The 24,320-nt window shown below is 40.2% G+C and overlaps 1 protein-coding gene across 1 annotated transcript; it reads right to left on the bottom strand.

Moving 5' to 3' along the window:
* Window positions 1–610: 610 nt before the first annotated feature.
* LOC148823875 (vitellogenin-like) lies at window positions 611–24,078 on the bottom strand. Its single transcript, XM_088928162.1, has 35 exons — window positions 24,039–24,078; window positions 23,576–23,596; window positions 23,012–23,163; window positions 21,395–21,646; window positions 21,144–21,305; window positions 20,916–21,064; window positions 20,570–20,720; window positions 20,217–20,374; window positions 19,809–19,974; window positions 19,594–19,719; window positions 19,294–19,512; window positions 18,482–18,699; window positions 18,256–18,353; window positions 17,194–17,318; window positions 16,604–16,702; window positions 15,628–15,747; window positions 14,953–15,142; window positions 14,042–14,135; window positions 13,101–13,286; window positions 12,108–12,255; window positions 11,775–11,997; window positions 9,299–9,474; window positions 8,609–8,933; window positions 8,115–8,170; window positions 6,167–6,277; window positions 5,704–5,916; window positions 5,470–5,612; window positions 3,871–4,009; window positions 3,079–3,211; window positions 2,569–2,752; window positions 2,000–2,094; window positions 1,757–1,851; window positions 1,488–1,653; window positions 1,008–1,169; window positions 611–723 (listed from the first exon to the last, which is right to left on the bottom strand). Exons 1-35 carry the CDS (start codon window positions 24,076–24,078, stop codon window positions 611–613), a joined length of 5,208 nt encoding a protein of 1,735 aa, XP_088784288.1.
* Between the last annotated feature and the right edge of the window lie 242 nt (window positions 24,079–24,320).

Here is a 24,320-nt window from a genome sequence, read left to right as displayed (position 1 = left end):
TGTAGCAGTGCTGGTAGACCAGTAAGTGATGGTGTACCCTCTGGACCAAAATGTCCAAAACAATATTGACTAAGAATACTCTGCTGTAGGAGGTGCCATCCTTTAGATTAGACATCAGACTCTCTCTCTTGGTCATTAAAGAGGCACTACAGATGTGCTGTGGAGTGGAACTGCTGGCACACAATGGCTTGAATGCTTGAAGTGCACTCTTCCTATATGCAAAGCGCATGAGATGAAAAGTGCTATCAGGGTTTGAATTGAGCACCTTGGAGATTACAACGTTTGAAACTAACCATCCCTATCATAGAATGCACTTTTATTGTAAAAGGTATCATTCTTTCCTGCACTAAGGTAAAGTGTCATATAAGCTACACAAGCTGTAACCAAAAGACCTAACAGGAAAGTGAACATTTTTCTATTGTTAAGCCATTTTTTTTCTTTTGTTTAACGCAACAAAATATGGGAAAAATAACACAAGGTTATATGCTGCTTTGAATTTATTAACATTTTCAGATTTTACAGGGAATAACTTGAGAAAGTTGAAGATAGGACCATGAATAAATCTTAAAACTTGTCAGATGAAGTTGAAGGGGCCAGGGCCAGCAGGCATTTAAACACATTGTTCACTGCAGCGACAGGCTATGTGTGCGTCCACAGACTCGCTCAGATCCACGCTCTTCTCCCAAATGCTGCTCTGACCACTTAATCTGCTCACATGCGAGTCTGAAACATAATCGGAAAAGGATATTTTTTAAAAACGTTAAAATAAGACAAGTCCATATGTTGCTAAAACTTGATCTTGAGTCCATATTTGATGCAGTTAATGTACTTATGCAGTCAAATGTATTAAGAATGAAGATGCAATTGCTGTTTCCTCAGCTGTCTTCAGCTGTGCTTTCATTTGCTCCTTGGTGGTGTACTCTGTACCACATCAAAACTACTTACAATTCCAACATAAAAAGTCACAGCAATGCTCCTTAAAATCTTTCAGCTGACTTGCAACTCACCAGTTGGCAGGCAGTGGAAGTCAACTGTGACAGGTGTGGTTCTAATTGGAAGACATCCATGCAGACAGCGCAGCACAGGCTCCACAGAATAGCATTTAGATTCCTGTCCTTCGAGAACCACCTGCTTCTCCAGCTTCACGGACTCGTGCTTAATGGTGCATTCTGGAAAAAATATGGTACAAAGAGGATAGATGCTGTTCACTTTTCAAACACATTTGATGCAATAAGCATCTTTTGAACCAATTTCTAGTGACGTTGCTCAACAGCTCTTCACTGCTGCAATAGTCTTTCTTGGAATTGTTCTGTTCTATTCGATATCCAGCTGCCTTGGTTCTGGCTAGAATTCTTCACCTTATAACCTTGAGCTCAAAATGCAAATAGCAATAAGATCTTGATCTTAATAATAAGATCTTCAAAATCTCAGTGAGGTAAGTTCGTGGAATTTAATGTGCAAATGATTAGGAAGGAGACGATATTTACTGTCATCATTACGGCAGTTCGCAGCCGGAAGGACCCAGGAATGTGCAAAGCTTAGTGCATTCTCAGAAATACGGCTGTTGGGTGTCGAATATTCCTGCCTAGTTTCTCCATCACTTCTTCCACAGATTCCACAAGTGTGTCCCTTCATCCAGTCAACAACTTGAATCTTGATTTTCAAAAGAGTACAATGTATTAGCCATTGTTCAAGAGATGCATACTGTATATGAGTGTTTGGATTGGATGTATAGTATACATTTTTTCCACGTTACCTTCCAGTTGTCCTTTTCAAAGAAGACTTCATGAAGGCCATAACTTGGAGCGTTGAGAGCCAATCCATCTTCCTTCATATTAATTGTTATTTTCCCTTTAAACAAAGCAATGCAACATGTCAACGTACATACAGGTAAACAGCGATTTAGTAAGACGTGTGAAAGACCATGAAAATACAGTCCATGGCATCTCTTATGCCTTTTCCCTTTGAGTGGCAGAAGTTCTGATGTGCTTGGACAGACCTGATTTATGTACGTATGGAAGGGTAGCCAAAGGAATTTCCACGCCATCAATTGCCAGCTGCACAGAACATTCACCCTGGTGCATGTCAATGTCACTGGAGGAAGAAGGTCCAAATAAGACATTCGAAACAAGAGACTGGGTCATCAGTGGTTAAAGAGTTCTAGCCCTAGATTAACACTGATCAGGGATGATTTACCATTGTACAGTATGTTTTATTATACTGTAGTATGATTATACCCTTGCAAGTAAGAGTGTGCATTTAAATGTTCTGACATTTTATCACATAAAACGTCAATGAGACTAAAGTAGCTGCATTTTCACATACGGGACCTAATGCATTTAAGCAGTGAAACCTCCTTTCATTTTTAAATTAATTACAATTGATTCAAAGTATTCTTTTATGGAATAAACCATTGCAAAATCAAAATAAGGGTATGCCTTGTGCTGGGATCTTTTTTTTTCAGCTCTTAGGCATCAAGCTGGAGTATGTTATTCTGTTAGTTAATTTTAATAAAAGTTAGGGGAGTTTTGTGTCCTTCCAGCCATCTAAAATTACTGCTGTACTCACACGTCAGCGAGTTTCAGATGGATATTGTTTTGCTCAGAAACGTCGTCCTTCTTCAACATAACAATGAACTTGAGCTCAGGAGTGCAGTCTTGAGCCAGCACTTGGTAACAGGAAATGGGCATTTCGTTGTCGTACTTCACATCATTGAAAGTCATCACTGTTTCATTTATTCCACTGCACTCAGCTAGGAAATAAAACAATTACATCTTGATAATGCAGAGGTCAAATAAAAAAACATGCAGTGCAGAGCTTTGGTTATTCATGTTGTTGTAATACTCAGTTCAGCTTATTTCCATTCTCTTCATTTCAAATAAATAGATGTTAATCTATAATTAGACATTCTAAATTCTATATTTAGAAGAAACTCAAAGCAGCATAATGTTCATAGAAAAGAACAATATATAATGAACAATGTTTTAAAATGTGAACTTCTATGTGAGCATGGTTTTTTTAATGCTCTGGTTCCATTGCATTGGTCGGATTAAATTCATCACAACATATAGTACCAACCTGTGGTAGCTTCTGTAAACATAGCAGGGAGTCTTGAAAGTATGTTCCACCCTTCTTCTTTGACTTCTTCAAGAACGTCTGGTCCAACAGGCAAGGCAAGAGGAACATGGACTGCCCTTTTATACACTGTGAGCTAAAGAATGAAGAAAGGTGCAGCATTCAGAACTATACACTCAACTCACTGAGGGACACTGGCTCATTATTAAAGGCTATGGGGATAAGCTCTTGGCATGCTACCCCCATAGCATCTAATAGCCATCTTGCTTTATTTTATCACTGAGCAGACACAGCAGCTCACCATTATGCTTGTTATAAATAGATCATTTGGACAGCACAAACCTCAACACTCAAAATGTATTAAATATTAAAAGGCAATTCAAAGATTACAATGAATTAAAAATAATTAAAAGCCTACTGTATATTATCACTGTTTTTGTAACATCTTTTACTTTCTGTTTGAGGGTTGTCTTAATTAATTAACAATTTCTGCTGCTTTGATCTAATGAAGGCTGCAGAACGAGTTTGTTCTCTGTACCACATGAAATACAGTAATTAGCCATATAGAAAATTTAGATTTTCTCAAACTTTATTTTAGGAAATAATGCAGAATTTAAAAAAATACTAACCTTGTTGTGTGTTTCATTGTCACTACAATTGTACAGTCAATGCAATAAAAATGGAGTTGTACTGTGAAATGCAGTTGTTTGCACTTCTTAATCCAACAGATATCCAGCTGTCAGGAGTGTAACACAGTAATGGCATTAAAAAAGTCACTAGTGAAGAATGGCTTACCCTTGGCATCTTTATAACTGCATCAATGGTCCTGGAGGATGTTGCTGCAAGAATCATTTTGATTTCTTTGGATGGGTTGTTGTGCCTGTCCTCAGAGAAACCAGCCATATAGGATACACCAGGTACATAGTCAAACAGTCTGTAGGCACAAAGAGAATTGGTTTTGCAATGAAAATAAAAGCAATACACAGTCCTATACTCTACAGGAGCAATCTTGAGCCAAGCTCGCTCGACTCCTGTTAGCCAATCACACCTACCCTACAAGCATTCTGTCAAGGGTACATTTGTGATTGTTCAGACAAAGTCTTTCATTACCTTTCTTAATATATATGTACAGTATATAGGCTGTGATGAATTCAGTTTTCATCAGCCCAGTAAAAAAAGGTACTACATATTTGACAAAAAATGGACAACCTCCAAATAAGGGCTATCTGGATACTTATTATCTTTTCATAACAATAAATAACCACAACATACCCTGTATTAGTTATAATCAAGCAAATTTAGCAATATATTTGTCATTTTCAAGGTGTGTTTCAGGAATAAAGTCCTAACACAGGATTTCGGATGACTTCTAAACCAATCCACACTCATTCAAGGCCCCTCAGGACAATTCCAAATCACCCAGATGGCGTCTTGTACCTCCAGCAACCTTATTTACTGTATCTCTTGCACTAAATGCCCAGCCATCTACATTGAAGAAACGGGAAGGAGACCGCTTCAGAGAACACGTCAGGGCTGTGAAGATTAAAGATCTCTTCAAGCCCATTGTTTCTCATTTCACCTCTGACGGCCACGACCACTCTAATCTCTCCGTCTGTGTTTTCCGAACTCATACATCAGAAAGACTACCGAAACCAAACTTATCCTGCAGCTAGGATCACACCTTCCCCCTTCTCTTAACGACAGACTACTCTTCTTCTAAATTTTCCCCATTCATTGGAAGTTTCATTTCACACTTCTCTACACCTATTCTGACTTCACATCTCTTGATTGGCCTCTCTTTCTGTCCCCTGCTCCCGCCTCTCACTCCTCCTCTCTCCCAGCCTTTGTTCTCCCACTACATTACCTTTGCCTACTGCCCTGTCTCTCTCACACCTGAAGAAGGCTCCACGGCCAAAACGTTGTGTTCTCTTTCTTCTTTTTTTCAGCATGGAATAAACCTATTACTTGTTCTAAAACAATCTATTACATCTTTCTCTAATGCATGACAATATTATTCTTATTGTATGTATGATGGTGTATCAGTTTATTACTGTAGACAATTATTACATTTGTTATGGAAATTCAATAAAATATTTTATAGCTAAATTTATAGCAATACCTAAATTGCTAAAGGCAAAAAACTATTACTGTATATTGATGTGGGATGATTTGTAAATACTGTCTACTTTTATGAATAACTTTCAACGTATATTAAGTCACACATTACATTACATTACATTCTCTTTTTGGATAATGGACTGCATTTCAAGGAATAAATTGAAATTGCATGTGAATGTACAACAATACGTTATAAAGTACACACTGTAGAAGTAAATGAGCTGAGGAAAATCAACAGTCACGTCCTTAAAAAAAACAAAGATCAGGAATACATACATTTTAGAAACGTGCTTAATTATTCCAGCAATCTTTCTCCACTTGATTTTGAGCTGCACAGCAGGGTTGTGTGCTAAACGACCAGTTTCTGCCTTGACAACAGCTAAGTACTGTTGGCAGTCCTCTCCCCAGCTCATCTTAGCCTTGGGTGAAAAAAAGATAAATATGACACTATTAACTGGGAAAGGGGGGGAAATGGAAAAAAACTGACGTTGTCAGTTTGGCGTATCTTACCATGGCTTTGTGCTGGCTGAGCATCATTCCATCACCGCAGACTTTCCAGTTGTCTTTCTCCTGGATCGCAGCTACGATCACCTGTGCCCTGGGCTGGGACGACGTGGGGTGATGGTAAACGGCAACCTGGTAGCCCTGTGCCTTGCCATCAGTTCTCACTGCACGGGCAAGGACTGCCAGTACAGGTGGCATTGAATCTCCAAGGAACCGAGGCTGTACAAAAGTATTAAAGACAGACGGTGTGTTATCTTCGCAGATTTATATTCTTAACTGCTGCTTCCACCAAAGGGGTTTCAGGCCCCTGCTGGCATCCCAGTACACTCCTGACCACCTTTCTTTACCCTGTTTTTCTGAATCTTAACTAGTCCCTTTTTCACTGTGTGCCTGCAGGTAATCCATCGAGCAGCAGTGCGGTAACAGAGGCTTTCTATGTTTGTTAGCTTGAACATAAAGACGTTCCTACCTTCTTGTTGGCCGTTTCAAAGCTGGCAGCGCTGCTACTGCTGCTACTGCTGCTACTGCTGCTTGTTTTGCTGTAAGAGTCCGGCTGTCTGAAATGCTTCCTTCTGCCATGCTGTCCGAAAAAAGGGAACAAAGCCTTCACTCCTCGATCCGGACCTTTGTCTTTCACGATCACTATGGTCAGTAATGGGGTCTTGAGCTTTTATCATAGCTTTGGAGAATTAAAACTGATGATTGTACGACTAAGGAATAACCCAATTCAAATCATTCAACAGGGCGGAAGAGTTTGACATGAGTAAAATGACACTTCACGTCAGTCTTCACAGGTCTTTTTACTATTGACATTTGGAGCTAACAGCCGTGTTTACTGGCCCACATGAGCACACAGGAGCCTTCAACAGTCAAGCTGATGTTGACGTCCAGCTGATTTGATGACAAAGTGGTATCTTCACTTTGTGATAGTGTGGAACATGAAATCTCTTGCCCTTCAAGTGGCCCTGAAAGTACAGCGGATTGGTCTCTCCAGATAAGTCCTAGAAGTTACCACTAGCTGTTGTGATTAGAACTCCCCCTGGCATGGTGATCACAACAGTGTGTCACTTGTTGGTTGGGTTCTAAATTGGCCATAGTTTCCTCATCTTGCTGTTCATTGCACCAGGAGCCTATAATCCTGGTAGATTACAGTATGTGATATCTGCAAGAGCAACACCAGTCATATGCCCAGTTCCTTAGCTCTGCTCCTTGAACTGTGCTTGCAAAGTGAAATGAGCCAGGCAGTGTAATGGTGCACTTGTCTGAGCATGTCTGCATGTAATGGTTATGCAGCGACGACATCGACTTCGAGAACCAAGCCCTCGAAATGTACTCATTTTTCATCAACAGAGGATACCCCAGCAGTGTGATTGACAGGGCCCTTGCCCGAGCCAAAAACACCCCCCGGACCATCAACCCGATCAGGAACTCCCGCCGTAACAACCGCATTCCTCTGGTGCTTCCTTACCACCCTAAAACACTTCCTATCCCCAGGACCATTAACCACAACTTTTCCATCCTACAGGATGATCCCTCCATTGGGGCCCTCTTTTCTGATCGCCCTATCATCTCATATCGCCGACCACCTAATCTGCGTAACCTCCTTGTTCACAGCTCCCTTGACCGCCCTCAACAACCATCCACACCAGGCACTTTCCCTTGCAACAGAGCTCGCTGTATCACCTGCAAATACACAGCCACCACCACACTCATTCAAGGCCCCTCAGGACAATTCCGGATCACCCAGACAGCATCTTGTACCTCCAGCAACCTTATTTACTGTATCTCTTGCAGTAAATGCCCAGCCATCTACATTGGAGAAACAGGAAGGAGACTCGGAGACCGTTTCAGAGAACACGTCAGGGCTGTAAAGATTAAAGATCTCTCCAAGCCCATTGTTTCTCATTTCACCTCTGACGGCCACGACCACTCTAATCTCTCCGTCTGTGTTCTCAAAGACGGTTTTCCAAACTCATACATCAGAAAGACCACCGAAACTAAAATTATTCTGCAGCTAGGATCACACCTTCTCCCTTCCCTTAACGACAGACTACTGTTCTTTTAAATTTTCTCCATTCATTGGAAGTTTCATTTCACACCTCTCTGCACCCATTCTGACTTAACACCTCTTGATTGGCCTCTCTTTCTGTCCCCTGCTCCCGCCTCTCACTCCTCCTCCCTCCCAACCTTTGTTCTCCCGCTACTTTACCTTTGCCTACTGCCCTGTCTCTCTCACACCTGAAGAAGGCTCCACGGCCGAAACGTTGTGTTCTCTTTCTTCTTTTTTTCAGCATGGAATAAACCTATTACTTGTTCCTTTGCATGTAATGTCTGCATATAATGATCTCACGAGAAGAGGAGTCAAATGAGTCCAAGGCTGTATCACTTCACATAGAGAACAGAAAAAGAAAACTTGCCTGATGGATGTGGTGTTTCTTAAATTTGTACATCGCAGGGTTCATAATCTGTGAAAATAAATTAAATGTATTGAATTAATTAATGTATGTAAATGCATTAAATTAAATGTGTTTTTTATTTAATTAATAAATTAAATAATAAATGATGTATTAAACCAATATTATATGACAAGATTAGAAATTCACACATCCTTTGTGTATAAAAGAAAGGGATGTAGAATTACTTTAGTGTCATATTCTAAAAATCAATCTAACAGATCTTATAAACAGAAAAATATTTACTGTGTACCCTAACATGAATTACAAGGTTCATGGTATAGGTAACTGAAGTTGTATTGAGTATTGACGCATCAACATGAAAACAATCAAAATGTTTCTGAAAACACAAGGTATTACCTGGCTGGACTGACTGATGCCGCTACCAAGAGAGCCCCTGATGCTCCAATTACCTCCATTCATCCGGTTCTGACTCTTCTGGGAATGGAATTTCCTACTGGAACGACTGCTACTGCTGCTGCTGCTGCTTCTGCCACTGCTACTGCTGCTGCTGCTTCTGCTTCTGCCACTGCTGCTGCTGCTGCTGCTGCTGCTACTGTTCCTTCTTGGTCTGAGCTTTTCATTTTGATTTTGGTTCTGACTGTGGGTTCTTCGGGAGGAGGAGGAGGAGGAGGAAGAAGAGGAAGAGGATGAGGACTTGCGGGTCCGGATTCTCAGGTTCTCCGTACCTGCCCGGAATCTGGAAGAAGAGCTGCTGGAGGAGCTATTGCTTCTCTCTGAGGAACTAGAGGAAGAACTGGAGTCCCCCTGGGTTTTGTTTCTCTGTGAAGAAAGAAGAGGCCTTCTGAGACTTCTTGTCCTGTGTGCTTGGCTCACTTCATACCTCTGACAGCTTACAACACAGAGCAGCCGACCAAACCTGCTGAATTGTTTTACTGCTTTCAGAACACAGCTAGGGCTCGATTATAGCTGTGTACTCGATTATATTAAAAACAATCGTAGAAAAATACTTTTAAAAGTACAAGTAGCACTACCATGCTCATTAATACTAGTATTCAAGCTGTACTGAGCTATCACTGAACCACTGTGAAATAATGAAACAGCAGAACACGAAGGGGCATGTTTTATGCCCCTAAATTACACAATCTTGTTTGCAGCTTTATAAAGAAATAAAATTGATTGAGTACTTTTCCTGTATGGAGGATCTTCTTCAGTTTCAGCAGGACAGCCTTTCCTTGTGCAGCTTCTTCTTCCTTGTCAATGGTCATGTCTTTCAAGGACACCATCTTAATGATCTTGGAAGCAGCTTTTGGTCCAGCCTGGATCTCGATGTGCAGTTTTTCAATTGGTTCCTCAGTGTGAACTACAAACACAGCCAAGTCTAATTAGCATTGAGATGGCTAAGCAAGTAAAATAGAATGTTTCTTCAATGTGTTGATTATTTACCTTACAATCTTATCTTGTATTTGAAAAGTAGTATACAGAAAATAGAAAAGAAAGCCTGAATCACTCGTCAGTTCTATGAGTTCTATCTATGCAATGAAAGTACCCTGTCTATAAGCCATGACAGAAATCTTGTATACACAGCTTAGTGACAACATGCAAACGAGTAAGACTCCAGTTCCATCATCCAATCTAATGGCATCACCAACCAATACTCAAGGACAGGCAACCACACCTTATAGACAAAAAAATCCTATGTGCAAACTACCTGTATATCCTACCTACCAACTAACACACATTCAGTTACAGTATATGCAATAGGTGAACTACAGTATATGCAAAAAGTAAGGCTTATGTGGGAGCCTTTGGAAGCCCCAAGTGATCAATCCGTTGTTACTACAGTATGCCCCCTGTCTCAGGTTTGCACCTGGGAGTTAGGAGCAATTTGAAAAAGAATCTCATTTTGAACCACTATGCTATGATTGCTATGAAAGTTTTGTTTGTGCACAAAGACAATTTGAAACTTTAAGGATTTCTGTCTGCTACCTTCTGAGATACAAAACTATGATTAATATTAGGCAGTAAGCATCATGCTGTAAACTAGGGCTGGGTGATATGGCCGAAAATTTATATCACGGTATAATTTTAATTTTGGACAGTAACGATATACATCACGATATAGGAGTTTTGCCTCATACTTTCAAAAGAACATGCTTTAAAAGGAGAACAGGACTTGGATAGTAAGTTTTTTATTGCCTGGAGTTACCTATTAGGTTATTATTAACTGTTGGTTAGCTACTGTGTTGTTCCTTTAGTATTTTTGAAATTTCACATTGAACTAGTGTGTAGTGTGTAATGTCCTTCCACTGCCGGCTTTACTTGTCATAAGGACAACGATGGCTGAGAGAAGAATGGTGTCCAAACTAGAGGCCATCATGGACAACATCTCCCATCCCCTCTATGACATGCTTGTGAGAATGAAGAGCACGTTCAGCGATAGACTGATCCATCCATGGTGCTACAGGTCATTCTTGGCTTCTGCCATAAGACTGCACAACTCATCCACTTTGTGTCTGGGCAGGGGCAACATTGACATTGACCTGTTTTTGGACTAAACAGTAAACTCTCTGCTTACATCTGGCTTTTTCCATTTACAACTGTTTTTTTTGTGCATTATATGCCAGGGACTTGTACAATATATTTATATTTATAATGTGCAATACAACTTTTTGTGTACTGTTCTGGTTTGTTCTTTGTGTATTCTGGACGGTGAGCAACTCTTCTTAGTGCACCTTTCATTGACTGCACTGATTGTATTGTTGTATTACTGTATCCTTCCGTTACACTGTGCTAAGCTGCTGTTGCACTGCAATTTCCCTCACGGGATCAATAAAGTATCTAATTAATGACTCGGGCAGCAATGTCTGCGTTGTGGCTTTTCTTCTCACCACAACACTAGAGCTGCTTGATTCGGAGCGCATTCTCGAACTTTCCTCATACTCGCATACTGTATATGTTTCGTCTTTAAGTGATAGAAGAGGTTGCTTATATTACCTCTAGCTAAAATCGTCGTCCGACATATATCGTAGATAACCGTTGTTCCCGTCTCGCTTACACCGCCTTTCTCCTTGTCTCCGCCTATTTGCGTTAGCGGTAGGGCACACCGAACACGTGCGTCTCTTTTCACCGAACAGGGAAGAGGACGCCCGCGTGTTTTTATTGGTCGCAATGGCCTCAATTCCGTCACGAACCGGACGTCTGAACCACTGAAGATCGATCATTCTGAACAAGATTTGCAAATACCAGCAAGATGAACATTTCCAGAATTATATAATTGGAGCTAAAATAAACTATTACGGGTCACTAGTAAAAAATCCAAACCCCGTTTTGCGACGACGCTGGCAGCGCAATCTCTGTAAACATCGAAATCCATTCTCTACCGGTATAAACGGCATAGCCAAATCCATATCGTAGCACATATTTCTACCGATATACCGTCTGAATCTGTTATACCGCCCACCCCTAATTGTGAACTATCACTACTCCCACAATATCTCATCTTACACTCAGAATCTAAAATGTCCATCTGTCCCAGAACATGACAAAAATCGAAAAGGTGAAGGGTGATTCATTTTCTATTCCACTCCAATGCTCTGAGAAGATTTGCGTCTGTCATACCAAGATACAGTATATAACCAAAGATGAATTAATTACTGTTACCTGGTTTTAAATCAATGTAGATAATGTGCTTTCCAATAACTTTATATAGAGGGGAATTTCTGATGAAAGCAGCATTCTGGGATTTTTCCTCATAGCATGCCTGGAATCCAAAGGTTGGGGAAGTAAAGCATAATGTTTTATGTACTGTTGATGAGATGGGATGAGGTCTCAGCTCTGAGTAGTAAGGTGTCTGTGATGATATTATTTCAGATGCTGTTCTTGCCTGTAACAGAGAAAGAGAGACAGCGAGAGTTATAAGATACACTCTGTGTGAGGGATTCTGTGGTGGTAGGTGGAAACTTTCACAAGCATAAGAGAAAAAAAGGGTCCTACCATGCCTCTGCTGTGTTCGGTATAGGTTTGTTGTTGCGAGGAGAATTTCTCTTCTGACAGTTTTGCCTGGTTAGATTCTGGCACGATTGGGGTTCGTTTAGCAGATGACAAATTTTCCACATTTCTTGTCACAGCAAAGGATTCCGCCCTGTTGAGAAAGATTTTATTCAGTCAAATTGCTGCTTGCGTTGACACTTATCTGGTAAGAAATTAATTACATCCGAATCCATGGGTATTTATGGGAATATCAGATATTCTTTGCTTTTCGTTTCTCTTAGCACACGGTGGTACTGTACATAGCTCCTCATAACTAATGCCTAAAGGAGATAATATTTTCTAATAATAATAAAACAAATGTATTGCCAACAGCCCTGCCACTTCCTAGTCTTATATCATCAAGGCACAAAGGCCAGGCAAGGCTGAGCCTGATTTATACTGCGCTGATAGAGCTCTAAGAATAAAACAGACTGCTGCTGTAAGTGGGGACGATGAGCCAGTTTGCAAGCCTGCTCCCCATTATGGACAGTGGGAGCACAGAGCAGCAGGAGGTGCTGTCTTTCAGATAAGACATTGAACCAAGGTCCCAAAAACCTGTGTTCATTAAAGAGAATACAGTACAAGTACTGTTAACAGTGTTAACTTACAATTAGAATTTTACTCTTAAAAGTCCCCTCTTAATTTGAATGGTGAAGCCTTTTCTCTCCATTTAAACTGGTGTGCAGTGGGACTGGTGCATAACGGCTGCCGTATATCTCCCAGGAGCGTGCTGTACTTCAGTGCTGGCTGAAGGCAGGTCCCCTCCTATATTTAAAGAGCTCTGGGATCTTTCAATATAAAAAGGACTTGCAAGGAAATGTCCACTTTGGAAATCGAATGAAGATGTTTCTATTATTAGTTTAGAAGGCCTTTTATCCTTTTAAGCTTCTCTGTTTTCAAGAATTGGTGTTACATTTCATTTTTATTTTTAGTTTTTGTTTTATACAAACGACGTACCTCATTGAGAAAAGTCGTTGCTGCTGTTGAACAGGTAGGGCTTCAATTTTGAAGTTGCTGTCTTTGATGTCAAGTTTTGCAGCAAGTCTCAGTGGAACCTCTGTATGGATCCTGTCATAAATCTCCAGACCAGCCTGAATTAAGTGTGTGTTGACACCCATCACAGCAATGGTGTGCATAGCAATGCTGCAAAGCAAACAGTCAGAAGCTAAAAAATCGGCTATAAAATCAGATCTCTAAGAACAAGGTTTAACAGAGAAACCATAAATGAAAAAGAGGTTATATTTTTCTTGGCTGAATTGCTTACAATTATTTTTGTTTAAATTATGATCAGTACTGGACATCATAGACTTGGAAGCTACAATTAGTTACTCCTTTCTAATGGGAGGATAATTTCAGCTGAATTCTGTTCAGGGAATCTGTAATAAGGATAGCAAAAACAAGCAAAAAAGACATGTATAGTTACACTTATCTGCTACATAATGCCATATCATGGAACAGTATTTTATGTTTGTAAACAATAGAATTGATTTTTGTATGCAAAGAGCAGCAAGGGTGCACAGCATCCTCTTGGGTGAGCATAAAATATTTAAAAACAAGACTTAAGTGAAGAGCAGTCTTCAGTGGTTGTACAGTACAAATGACAATTAAAGTGGCAACATGGAAAATATCAGGGAGCTTTTGGGAGTTAGGATGATCAAACTGATTGCTAAAGCATATGCATTCCTTAGCACTTCAATTATACTTAAGAGGTAATAATTGAAAAAATCCAAGAATGACAATAAACTGTTGGAAATGACTGAATATAATTTCTAAGCATTATTCTTCCGTTATCACAAAAAGAAGCAGATTAGTAAAAAAAAATGTAAAGTATACTACTGTATATACAGTAAATGTAAAGTGTATTTTGGAGCATTTTAGATTCTTTTCATCAGCCTTACCTGGGTGTTAGCTCAGCCTGCACTTGTATGTTGGTGTTCATCAGCTGAGTAATCCTGAAGTTATCAGAAGCAGGAGGTGTGAGGCGGGTTTGGACTTTTATGAACATTGAAACAAAGAAATGAACAAAGAAACGTTAAAAAAAAAGAAAAGCAATAAAATCAAACAAAGGAACCTTATATAAGAAGAAAGCAAAGCATGTCATCTTATATAGTGCTTTTCTGGACACTCCACTCAAAGCGCTTTACAGGTAATGGGGACTCCCCTCCACCACCACCAGGATGATGCGATGGCAGCCATAGTGGGGGATGGGGGATTATTAGGAGGCCATGATTGATAAAGGCTGGGGGAAATGTGGCCAGGACACCAGGGTTTAACATTTCTACCCTGTTCGGGAAAGCCCTGGGATTTTTAGTGACCACAGAAAGTCATGACCTCAGTTTTGCATCTCATCCGAAGGACGGTGCCTTTTTACAGTATAGTGTCCCCATCACTATACTGGAGCATTAGGACCCACGCAGACCGCAGGGTGAGCGCCCCCTACTGGCCCCCCTAGCACCTCTTCCAGCAGCGACCTTAGTTTTTCCCAGGAGGTCTCCCATCCAGGTACTGGCCAGGCTCACACCTGCTGACCTGCAGTGGGTTACTAATTGTGAGTTGCAGCGTGATATAACTGCAGGCTGTTACTGTATATTTTCATTTTCCCACTTCTTTTGTGTTCTTGGTCCTTACCATTATTTGACAGTTAAAGCAATATCCCAAAGCTGTAAATCAAATAAATGATACTTGCTTGAGGCAGTTATTCTCAGCCCATTTATAATCTTCCAATTCCTGTGTCTCATCTGAATTTAATCTCCTGAGGAACCATTTAGCAGCAAGGCAAGGACATTGCCATGGCGCCATGTTTGCTTACTGTTGGCTCCAGAGGCAGCCACAGCTGCAGAGTACAGCCCCAGCTCCATGGGAAGGCCGATACATGTCGGGACAATTCGGCGCAGTTCGGCAACCAGGAGGGGCTTGGACCACTGGAATGTGACCCCGTCCCGCAACATCTTCACCACTTTCTTCACCATATCGTGCTGGTCCAAAGGTCCTGTGGCCGCCTGCAATACAACCAGAGTGTACAGCTGAAGTGAATCAGGGCCCTTGTCCATTTTTTAAACTACTACAGTCTTTTTCAAAGTGTCTACTTATACACAGAAACAGCAGCAAAAAGTTTACTGGATTAAGCGATGATTAAATACTGAGTATTCCTCCAAAAATCAAACACTAGTTAGGTCACTGGGAAATGAATGTTGAAATGATTTCTAAGTCAACACTAATTTTAACATTGAGAATGTACAGGGAACAGTCCATGGGTATGTCATGACTGCATTATATTAGATTATGTTACTGTGTCTGCAATTAATGATAATAAAATAGTACAATTATACTGTATAATCATAAACTTTAGCAATAATTGTAATTAATTGTGAAGTCAATCTACTGCAGAGGAAAAGGATACCCTAATTAAAGCTAAAACTAAAATATTCCATCAAGTAATTGTTTTGAGTGACTTGAATTTTCTGCCTCTTAAGGCAATACATGCCTGTATAGCGTCTTCAATGGTATTCTTGTCAAGGGTGCCGAAAGTGATTTCTTGTCCCATGAGCTTCATGTAGATTGATGCCAAGGGTTTGTTGGAAGGGAAGCTTCTCCAGTCTGTGAGCTGTGCAGAGACATAAAAACTGTCAACTGGCAAAGGGCAAATCTACCATAGAGGACATTCAGCCTGATCTTCACACCATTGTCTTACGTACTGTATGACAGTCAAAGTCACAGCAGTCCTAGACACACTCCTTATTTTCAACAAAATAGAAGTCTTTAGATTTCCTGTGTCTAGTACTTACCTGGGACCAGGCCAGGATAGGGGATTTAGCAGCCTTATCTGATTTAACTTATCAGTCCTGCCATCCTGTCGTCTGTGATGACACTCTCTGGGTGTATGGATATCTACTCCAAGAGCCTCCTGGGGAGCTCCATTACATACGTATCATCTATGTACTTATAGTTTGAATCGCAATTTCACTTTTTCAAGCAGAAATCTGATGCAAGAATATGAACCATTGAATAATGTTCTCAATAGTAAAGTAAAATATAAACTGGTTTATATTTTAAAGAGGTTTTCTAATGTTTTCCAAATCAACTTTCACAAGGCAATAATATAACTAACATTTTGTGGAAAAAAATCCTTTTCATGAAAATACTGTATCCTTATTCAAAATGTTTCAAAATATTACTTCACATATTTAAATTGAATTTGATGTGAAACTATAATATATGTATTTCCCTGTAAAGGTATACAAGCAGTGAGACCACTAAGATGCAGTTCATCTGACACCATGTACTACCCAAACTCTACTATATATCTGTTTTTTTTAAGTACATTTTTGTCATTTGAATTGTCCATATGTAACACAAGAAATAACACTGAGAAATGGGGTTTAACAATATGAAAAATCATGTTCAACAACAGTTGAACTTGGCAATTGACTGAAAGGAAAGAATTTTATTGATAAACTTACTGCTTTCAGGATACGTTGTTTTTTGTCCATCTCCTCAGAATCAGTTGCCGCTTGGCGCTTCAAGATGGCCTCTTGAATCCCTTCTGCTCGGATGCCAAACTAGGTTAGAAAAATCACACCATTTCTCAGATTGTTTTTAAAAATTGCAGTGAACAATTAGTCTTTATGATACCCACCTAATTTGGAATGCCAATGTTTTAAGATTCAGCTCTCTGGCAGTCTTACTCACTCCAGTAGAGGATGAGAGTTGTGAACGTACAGTACGTTCCTTCAACACAGCCACTTGCATGACTGTTTGTTATCTGAGATGTTGTAAGTGACTGGTAGGAGAGGTAGCAGTGATTGGAGGAGTGGAGATTCTCCCACTGACATCACTGCAAGCTTGCAGGTGCCCAGCAAGTTGCAGTGAGTCCTTACTGACTAATTCCAGCCCTGCCCCGCTAGCAAGCTCTCAGCTCTGTGGCTCTGAACTTGCAATATCTGAGCTGTAGACGTCAACTTGTGCTCCACGCTAGGTGGGTTGGGGAACTTTTCCTGGATTTCAATCTATTCAAATTCAAATTGTGTTCCAGATATGATTTCTTTCTTACCTCTGCAAGATCTGCTGCTGCTCCAGAGAAGTAACCTCGGATTTTAGAAATCAAAGCTCTGGGCAAGATGCTGACAGCGTCGTTGATGATGAACACATTGGCAGCAGCTCCTGCCATTAGCTCGGCTGGTCAGAAGAAACACAGATCATGATTGAAACACAAATCATGAATGAAATTGTATTCCTTGTACAAAGAGAGACTTTTTTGTGTGTTTTCTTATAATAAACCTGGTTTGAGGTGCTTTGTGGATGAACTCTGCACAATCTCAGTGTATATTCCTGTCCTATATTCCACCATCCAATAACAGGTATGAGCCAAGAAACTCAAAGGACAACTAGAATAAATATCTGTCTTGGCAGTCTCCTGACATACCTGTTTGTATATTTGTTTCTTGATTGTTCTGACTGCAAAATAAAAAAGTTGACCACAGGAAAGTACATAACTTCTAGTATGTTGCACCCTCCTCGGGACACACAAACACTTGATCATGCTGTGGTGTGTAAGCTTGGCCTGCTGCCCTTCTGATTGAGTTGAAAGGTTCCGACAAACCAGGTTTAACAAAGTAACATGCTGTGGTGGTGGTAGGAAAATACAGTAAAGGCTGTGTGCCATCAGCTGTCTGCGGGGTCCAGGCTGTCCCTGTATAGTGGTCAGGACATCTGCCACTAGTGTGACCAACCACCAAAGGATCAATGAATGTAAACAGAGAACAGGAAAATTCCTAAAAGGTTGTGGGAGTATAGAACAGGCTACCCAACTATGTTGTTGTAGTTGAAATCATGGCTTCTTTTAAGAATTGCCTGTATGAGATACTCAGATCAATAAAGCACTAAGTACCCAACAGACTGGATAGGCACACATTTGTAGCCTTCCGTTCTTTGAATGGACAAAACATCATTTTGCCTTCAAGCAGCATGATTAACTTTCAGTTCCATGCACTAATCCTGTGTTGTGAGTTTGATCGTGGTCTCCTACAAATGCCACCTCACATGAGTGTACCAAAGCATTATTCTTTATGTGCATTTTGCTTTTGTATACAGTATGTTAAAGACTTCTACTCACTTTTGAAAATATCCACATGAATGGCCTTGCTGTAGCGGTAGCTCATCCTGTCTAGTTTACGGTTCAGGAGTTTCACAGCAACATTGCAGGCAGAAGCACTTTAAGAAGAGAAAAGCAGTTATTGAACACACAACACAAGTTATTACACACTAAAGCCCTAGAGACAAGAGGATGTTATATCAACAAGTCAGAGAGGCAGAAAGACAAAACTCCACTGGATTCTTACACTGGGCCATAATCAGGAGAGCTGCTCCTTGCCAGAGCCTTCATGTGGGAGTAGGTGAAGCTGGCCACCTGCAGGCTGGTCTCCTTCAGCAGGGCATCAGCAAGAGTTGTCACCAGAGCCATGGTGGGCTTGGTCTCAAACAGGACGATACAGGCCACCATACGGACCTCAGGGTGGAGCTCTCTGTTCATAAACAGCTGCAGAGCCACTTCCTGGACCTGGACGATATCAGAGACACACACACTCCAGTACTGTCACAATCCCCAGAGGACCAATCAAAGTTCACCAAGACATGTCACAAGTCTAAAGAGTTCAGGTCATAAAGTCTGAGCTCTGCCTCTGAAGGTAGTGCCTAGTTTCAGACCTAAAAAATGATGTTCAGTATCACGCACATTTTTCTACACTTTGCTTTCTTTGACAACGCCTTTTTTACATGTACCCTAAAAAATTCAATGTTTTTATTTCCACTCTGGGTATCATACTATTCAACCATTCATACAAAATTCTAACATATTCTAACATTCTATTTGCCCTTTTTATTGCTTAGACAGTTTGAAATACATAGTGTAGCAACAACGATAGCTTCCTCCAGCTTTGTGTTTTACATTCTTGTATCTATAGTTTATGTTTCTGGTACTTTCCAGTAACCTTCAGAATGTGTCTATATTAAATACTATTACAGGTGTTCCTAAAGTAGTGTTGTAGTAATGTATACTGTACATTGAAGGTGTTTTCCCAGTCCTGCAAAGCATGTCAGGTGTTTAGCTCTATCACTACCATCCAATATTAAGGTTCCTGTACTTTCTTCTCACCTTCCTGCGATCCTGTTTTGCAATGTTCCTCAGGGCCATCACTGCATCGACCTGGACTTTGACTGGCAGGTGTGAGGCTCCGGAGGAAAATCCCGGCAGGAACTTTGCGATGCGCTTGATGCTGGATGGCTGACCTGCGTTCCCGATGGCCTTCAGCGCCAGGACGATCTCCTCTTGGTGGCCTCTGCTAGCAGCTTCAGCAGCAAAGTTGTGAAGGGGCTGAAACCAGCGAGACGATGAAGTGTGATGCTCTTAATAACAGTCATAATAGAACAGAAACTGGGAGCAGCAATCGCTTACCTCTAAAAGGCTGTCAGGGCAGCTGTCATGCTTCTGACAGTATCTGTGCACCAAAGACCCATAACCAAGAAGGCATACTTTGCGCAGGATAGGTTCTTGCTGAACATGGCGATTGTGAACAAGCTCCTAGAATAAGAATCATAGAGGAGTTTAGAAATGGACTCAATGCTCTTAATAAGACTCATTACAGGATGTTGGTCAAAGTGTCCTCTTACAGCAGCAATGTTCAAGTTGTCATGGTTGACATTTAACAGGTACAAAGCAGTCAGAAGAGCCTGAGTGGCTTCAGCGAATGTAAGTTGATCATTCTGGATCAGCTCCTTAATGAACCTCAGAGCACTTGAGGTTCCTGTGGCAGGAACTGCATCCAAAATCCAGCGTCTACACAAAAGAAATGAAACAGGGGCTGTATTTCTCAGACTCTGGTGAATTGAACAAGTGACAAAAAGCCCTATGGAAATTAAGGAAAAAATAACACTTTTATTCACTATAACATTCGGAATTCCATTATGCTTATGCTGTACATCTAGAAAAATCCTTCGCTAAATTTATTTTCATAATGCTTGACACAAGCTGATATTAGTTCCTTCCTACAGAGGAAACTTTTACTTTTAAACAGGTACCTGTAGTCTTGTTTCCCTTTAAACTGCTTCCAGATGGCCTGTATGTTCTGATAGCCGGCAATTCGGAGCAATTGGACTAAGTTCAGGAACTTCAATGGGGCGTCTTCGTGAACCTGCTGTTGATTGTTCTGAACCAGATGTCCCAGTATCTCTACAATCTGTCAATCACAGCCAGGAAGCACATTTTACCAAACATATAAAACATTACTGAAACATAACCTTTTAACATATCAGAAATTGAATAGGATCTGAGCACCACACAAATATCTTTTACATTTTTGGCATGAATAAGAAGCGTGACACTCTTGAACTACCTGTCTTACCTAAAGTCCGTTGAATCATTTAAAGTTTACCTGGGTCTCTGGGTTCCTGTTCCGGAGGAGTTGAATGGGCATCTGGAAGATTTCAGAGGAAAATTCATACCTCAAGGTCCCTCTTTTCTGGTATTCTGATTCCCCAGGTTGAACAGGGGAGTTCCGAATCTCCTGGAAAATGAGATTTTGTCTGGAAAGCACAAAAACGTGAACTAGTCAAAACAGAATTAGGGATGTCAAACAAATGTGTTTGAATGCATGAAGATTTCGAAACAACCAATGAAGATACAAGATATTAGCTTCCATTTACAGTAACTGTAGTTTAGCACCAAGCACACCCAATAAAATAACACGTTTCCACTTCCTACATGCATAACTGCTGTACCTTGCTTCCAGTTGAGCAGCTCCAGTCATTTCGTTGAAAGGTGTAAACTGATGGAGCTCCTGGGCTGTAACTTCAGTGATCAAGGCGTCAGAGTCTGTGGGCTTCAGGATGTAACTGTAGGCAGCAGCTCCTCTGAGACTCTTTCCTCTCTGAACAGAGATGCAAAATTGTGAGGCCCAGAGAACTGGAGATAATAGGGAATCCTTCAGCGCTCAGAATGTTTCTTACCTGCTGACAATGGGCACAATGTTCTATTTCCTCCGTGCCAATGTCTTCCACTATTTTGTCATTGCAGTCGCTCAAGTCCTTGGACTTGGTGATATGGATGCGCCCTCTCTTCTGATCCTCACGGATGATGTATTCTGTTTTGCAGACTCCTTGCACTCCATCCTGGAAGACAGAAACTGTGGATGTGATGACTGCAATCTTCCATAGGATTTGCAATACTGTCCCAGATGGAGAGACGTTGTGTCCTTTACCTCTTGCAGCTCGTACACGTTCTGGCTCTTCTTGATGTTTAGCTGCAGCATGTTGAGGATGCCTCTGAAGATGTTCAGCACAGTCTCAGAAATTTCAGAGGGAGCATAAATCCGACCCACCCGGCCGCTGTCGTACTCAAACTTGATGGGGGTGGTGAACTGAGAGGCCAGTGCCTGAGTGAGTCTGGAGGCTGGTACAAACTGATCCTTGGGCCAGATTCCATTGTACTCTGATAGCTGAGGCTCCAACAGCTAGAAAGAAAGAAATAGAGCCAATATATTGAATTACACAAGAAATACTGTTTTCTTCTTTTGAATAAATTTGATATCTGCATAAATGATTTAGAATTATTTTGGAAATGAATAAATGCATATCAAATATAACTAGGCATACCATTTTTCACAGTTCTAAAATATTTTGAGAAGTGTGGATAATACTGTAATAGAACACCTCCTTTTCAATTTTAATCTATATGGTATCAGTTAAACTGTTCATCTAGGGCTGACTGTCCAACACATCTGATCTCTTAACAACTCATAATCTGTTTCTCATATGCTGAAAATGAACACCACAGCATCTACAAATATAGTGTATCCTCTGCAAATCAAGTGCCCGTGTGTTGAGAAAATGGCATATTTTTATTCTATGAGACAGAGAGTATCTGAAAGACAACAAAGACCCACCTCACTCCTAGTTTGACTATACTGTATAACAGTAATGCAAAGCTATTGTTCTTTTAGGGTTGAAATCATTTAGACATTTGATTTTTACAAATGAAAAGTTTCAGACGCATATGTATCTGAGGATAGATAGTACACTGACTTACACAAAATACCCCATTCAACAAACGAGACTGGAACCTAACAGTTTCCTTAAAATATCAGCTTATTAGCACTTAGAAACCATACACTTTTTGAGCAATTTTTTTCTAGATACCTGTGTTGTTATTACAGTGTGTATAAACAACTGTTTACTTTTACCATTGGATGAAATAAGCATTTCATTGCACTTGTGCATATGACAATAAACTGAACAGTTCAGGAAGGAGGGAAAATGTTAAATTCAATGGTTCAGATTTTAAGGGAAAGTTTTAAATTTTACTTTCTATTGATTTTCTTTTACTTGGTTAAACACAATTTACAAAATCTTAGAATTTTTACAATGTAAAGTGCTATTATTTACAAAAATCTAAATTTGGAGCTACAGTATACAAAATGTTCACCATAATTTGTAATACTGCAACATGTGCTAGGGCTTTGCATGTATATTTGTGCCAGGAGGCTATTCAGTCATCTCAGCCTGTCATTCTGTCATCTCAGAAAAATATTTATTATGAAGCCAACACATTTAAAAACCACATAAATGGGGCAAATGAGTTATAAATGGCGGCAGAAAAAAACACAAATGCATCAGGTGGTCCTCTAACTGCTTGTGTGTGCTGTATAAGGAGTGTGGTTGCATTTTGGAGGTCATGCTTTGGAGTCATGACTGAACAAGATAAAGTGTAAAGACTTTACATCCAGGGGGATGAGTCTGCTTCAGCAAAGAAATTCCCTGTAATGTGTCATTGCAACATTATCAGTGGCTGTTTTGTGTGAGGCTAGCAGCAGCTTTACCTTGAGCAAATAGGTCTTCTGAGCAATTCCACTGATCACCACTTTAGAGTTGATCTTTATTCCAGCGCGAGCCAGGCCCGCGGTGGGAAGACCAGCCAGTAGGACACCTTCATACTTGTACACGTAGGTTCTACTTGCGCTGAAGTCTGGCTCTGCAATGTCAAAATGTCAAGATGTAGATAATGTTACACTGGGAAATTAAGCAATGAAATTAAGCATTCGCATTGTCAATGGTGATTGCCATCGGCCTTATTAAAATGAATAAGAAATGCGTTGAACTCTCTGAAATGATGTAGCACAATGTTAATTAGGAAATGTTTTTTAGAGAAAGGGAGTTTTGTTACAATCTTCGTATTCAGAGATTTAATTAAGCTGATTGTTAAGAAGAGGTGTGGATAACATTATGTATTAAAATAACTTGCTGTTCTATGGTACACGGACCCAATTCACTACCCCATGTTTTCAATGTTTTATTAGAAAATAACACATACGTTTCAAAAAGCAATTTCATTTCAATGGAGAACAGCGATTTCAAGTTTGGGAAATGCATCTTTAAATACTCACCTATATTCACCTGTTGACCAGCTGCAAGAGAACCAAAAGATCAGTTGGAATAAAGATATTGTTTTCTGGTGATATTTCACATTAAAAATGTCTATTTCAGCCCAGAATAGGTCCACTCAGAATTAATAATTAAGAACTAAAAAATCACATCTACAGTATGTGTCTTTACTCTATTAACCATGATCTGAAAACCTTTCTGTGATGTATAATACGTCTACACTACACAGTATTGCACTTACAGTATGTACTGTATGTCTCACTTCTACTTTTAAACATATTCTGACTATTAAACTTTACTCCTTACCTGCTGTTAAAGACTTTCTTTTCCTTTCTCCTTTCTGCCTTACCTTCACACTCGGTAAAACTTTCACTATGTATTCATTATATTAGCACATTCTATTGCAATGTATAGTATAACACGATATAACGAAGCAAAAGAAATGATCAGTGCATCATCACTTACCCACAAGGGCTAGCGTTAGTGTGAGGACAATCAGTCTCATGGTCGGTAGTGAAGCACAGTTTCCACAGGCATCCCTTATAAAGCCTTTTTTTTGGCGGGACAGTTATGTATTTTAAGGTATGTTTATTTTTGCCATCTACACTTTATTGTCAATTTGCCAGTTGGTCCGAAAAAGATGCCAAAATTGCAGCATCAATCAAATATGTTGATTGTGCAGAATTATCTGATACTGAAGTGGTCAGAGTGTCTTCGAGATTAGGGTGACCTGGCCTGTCGTGTGTC

Source organism: Atractosteus spatula, chromosome 11, assembly GCF_055471065.1.
Source record: "Atractosteus spatula isolate fAtrSpa1 chromosome 11, fAtrSpa1.hap1, whole genome shotgun sequence".
NCBI lineage: Eukaryota > Metazoa > Chordata > Actinopteri > Semionotiformes > Lepisosteidae > Atractosteus > Atractosteus spatula.
This window is presented reverse-complemented; position numbering and strand designations above follow the sequence as displayed.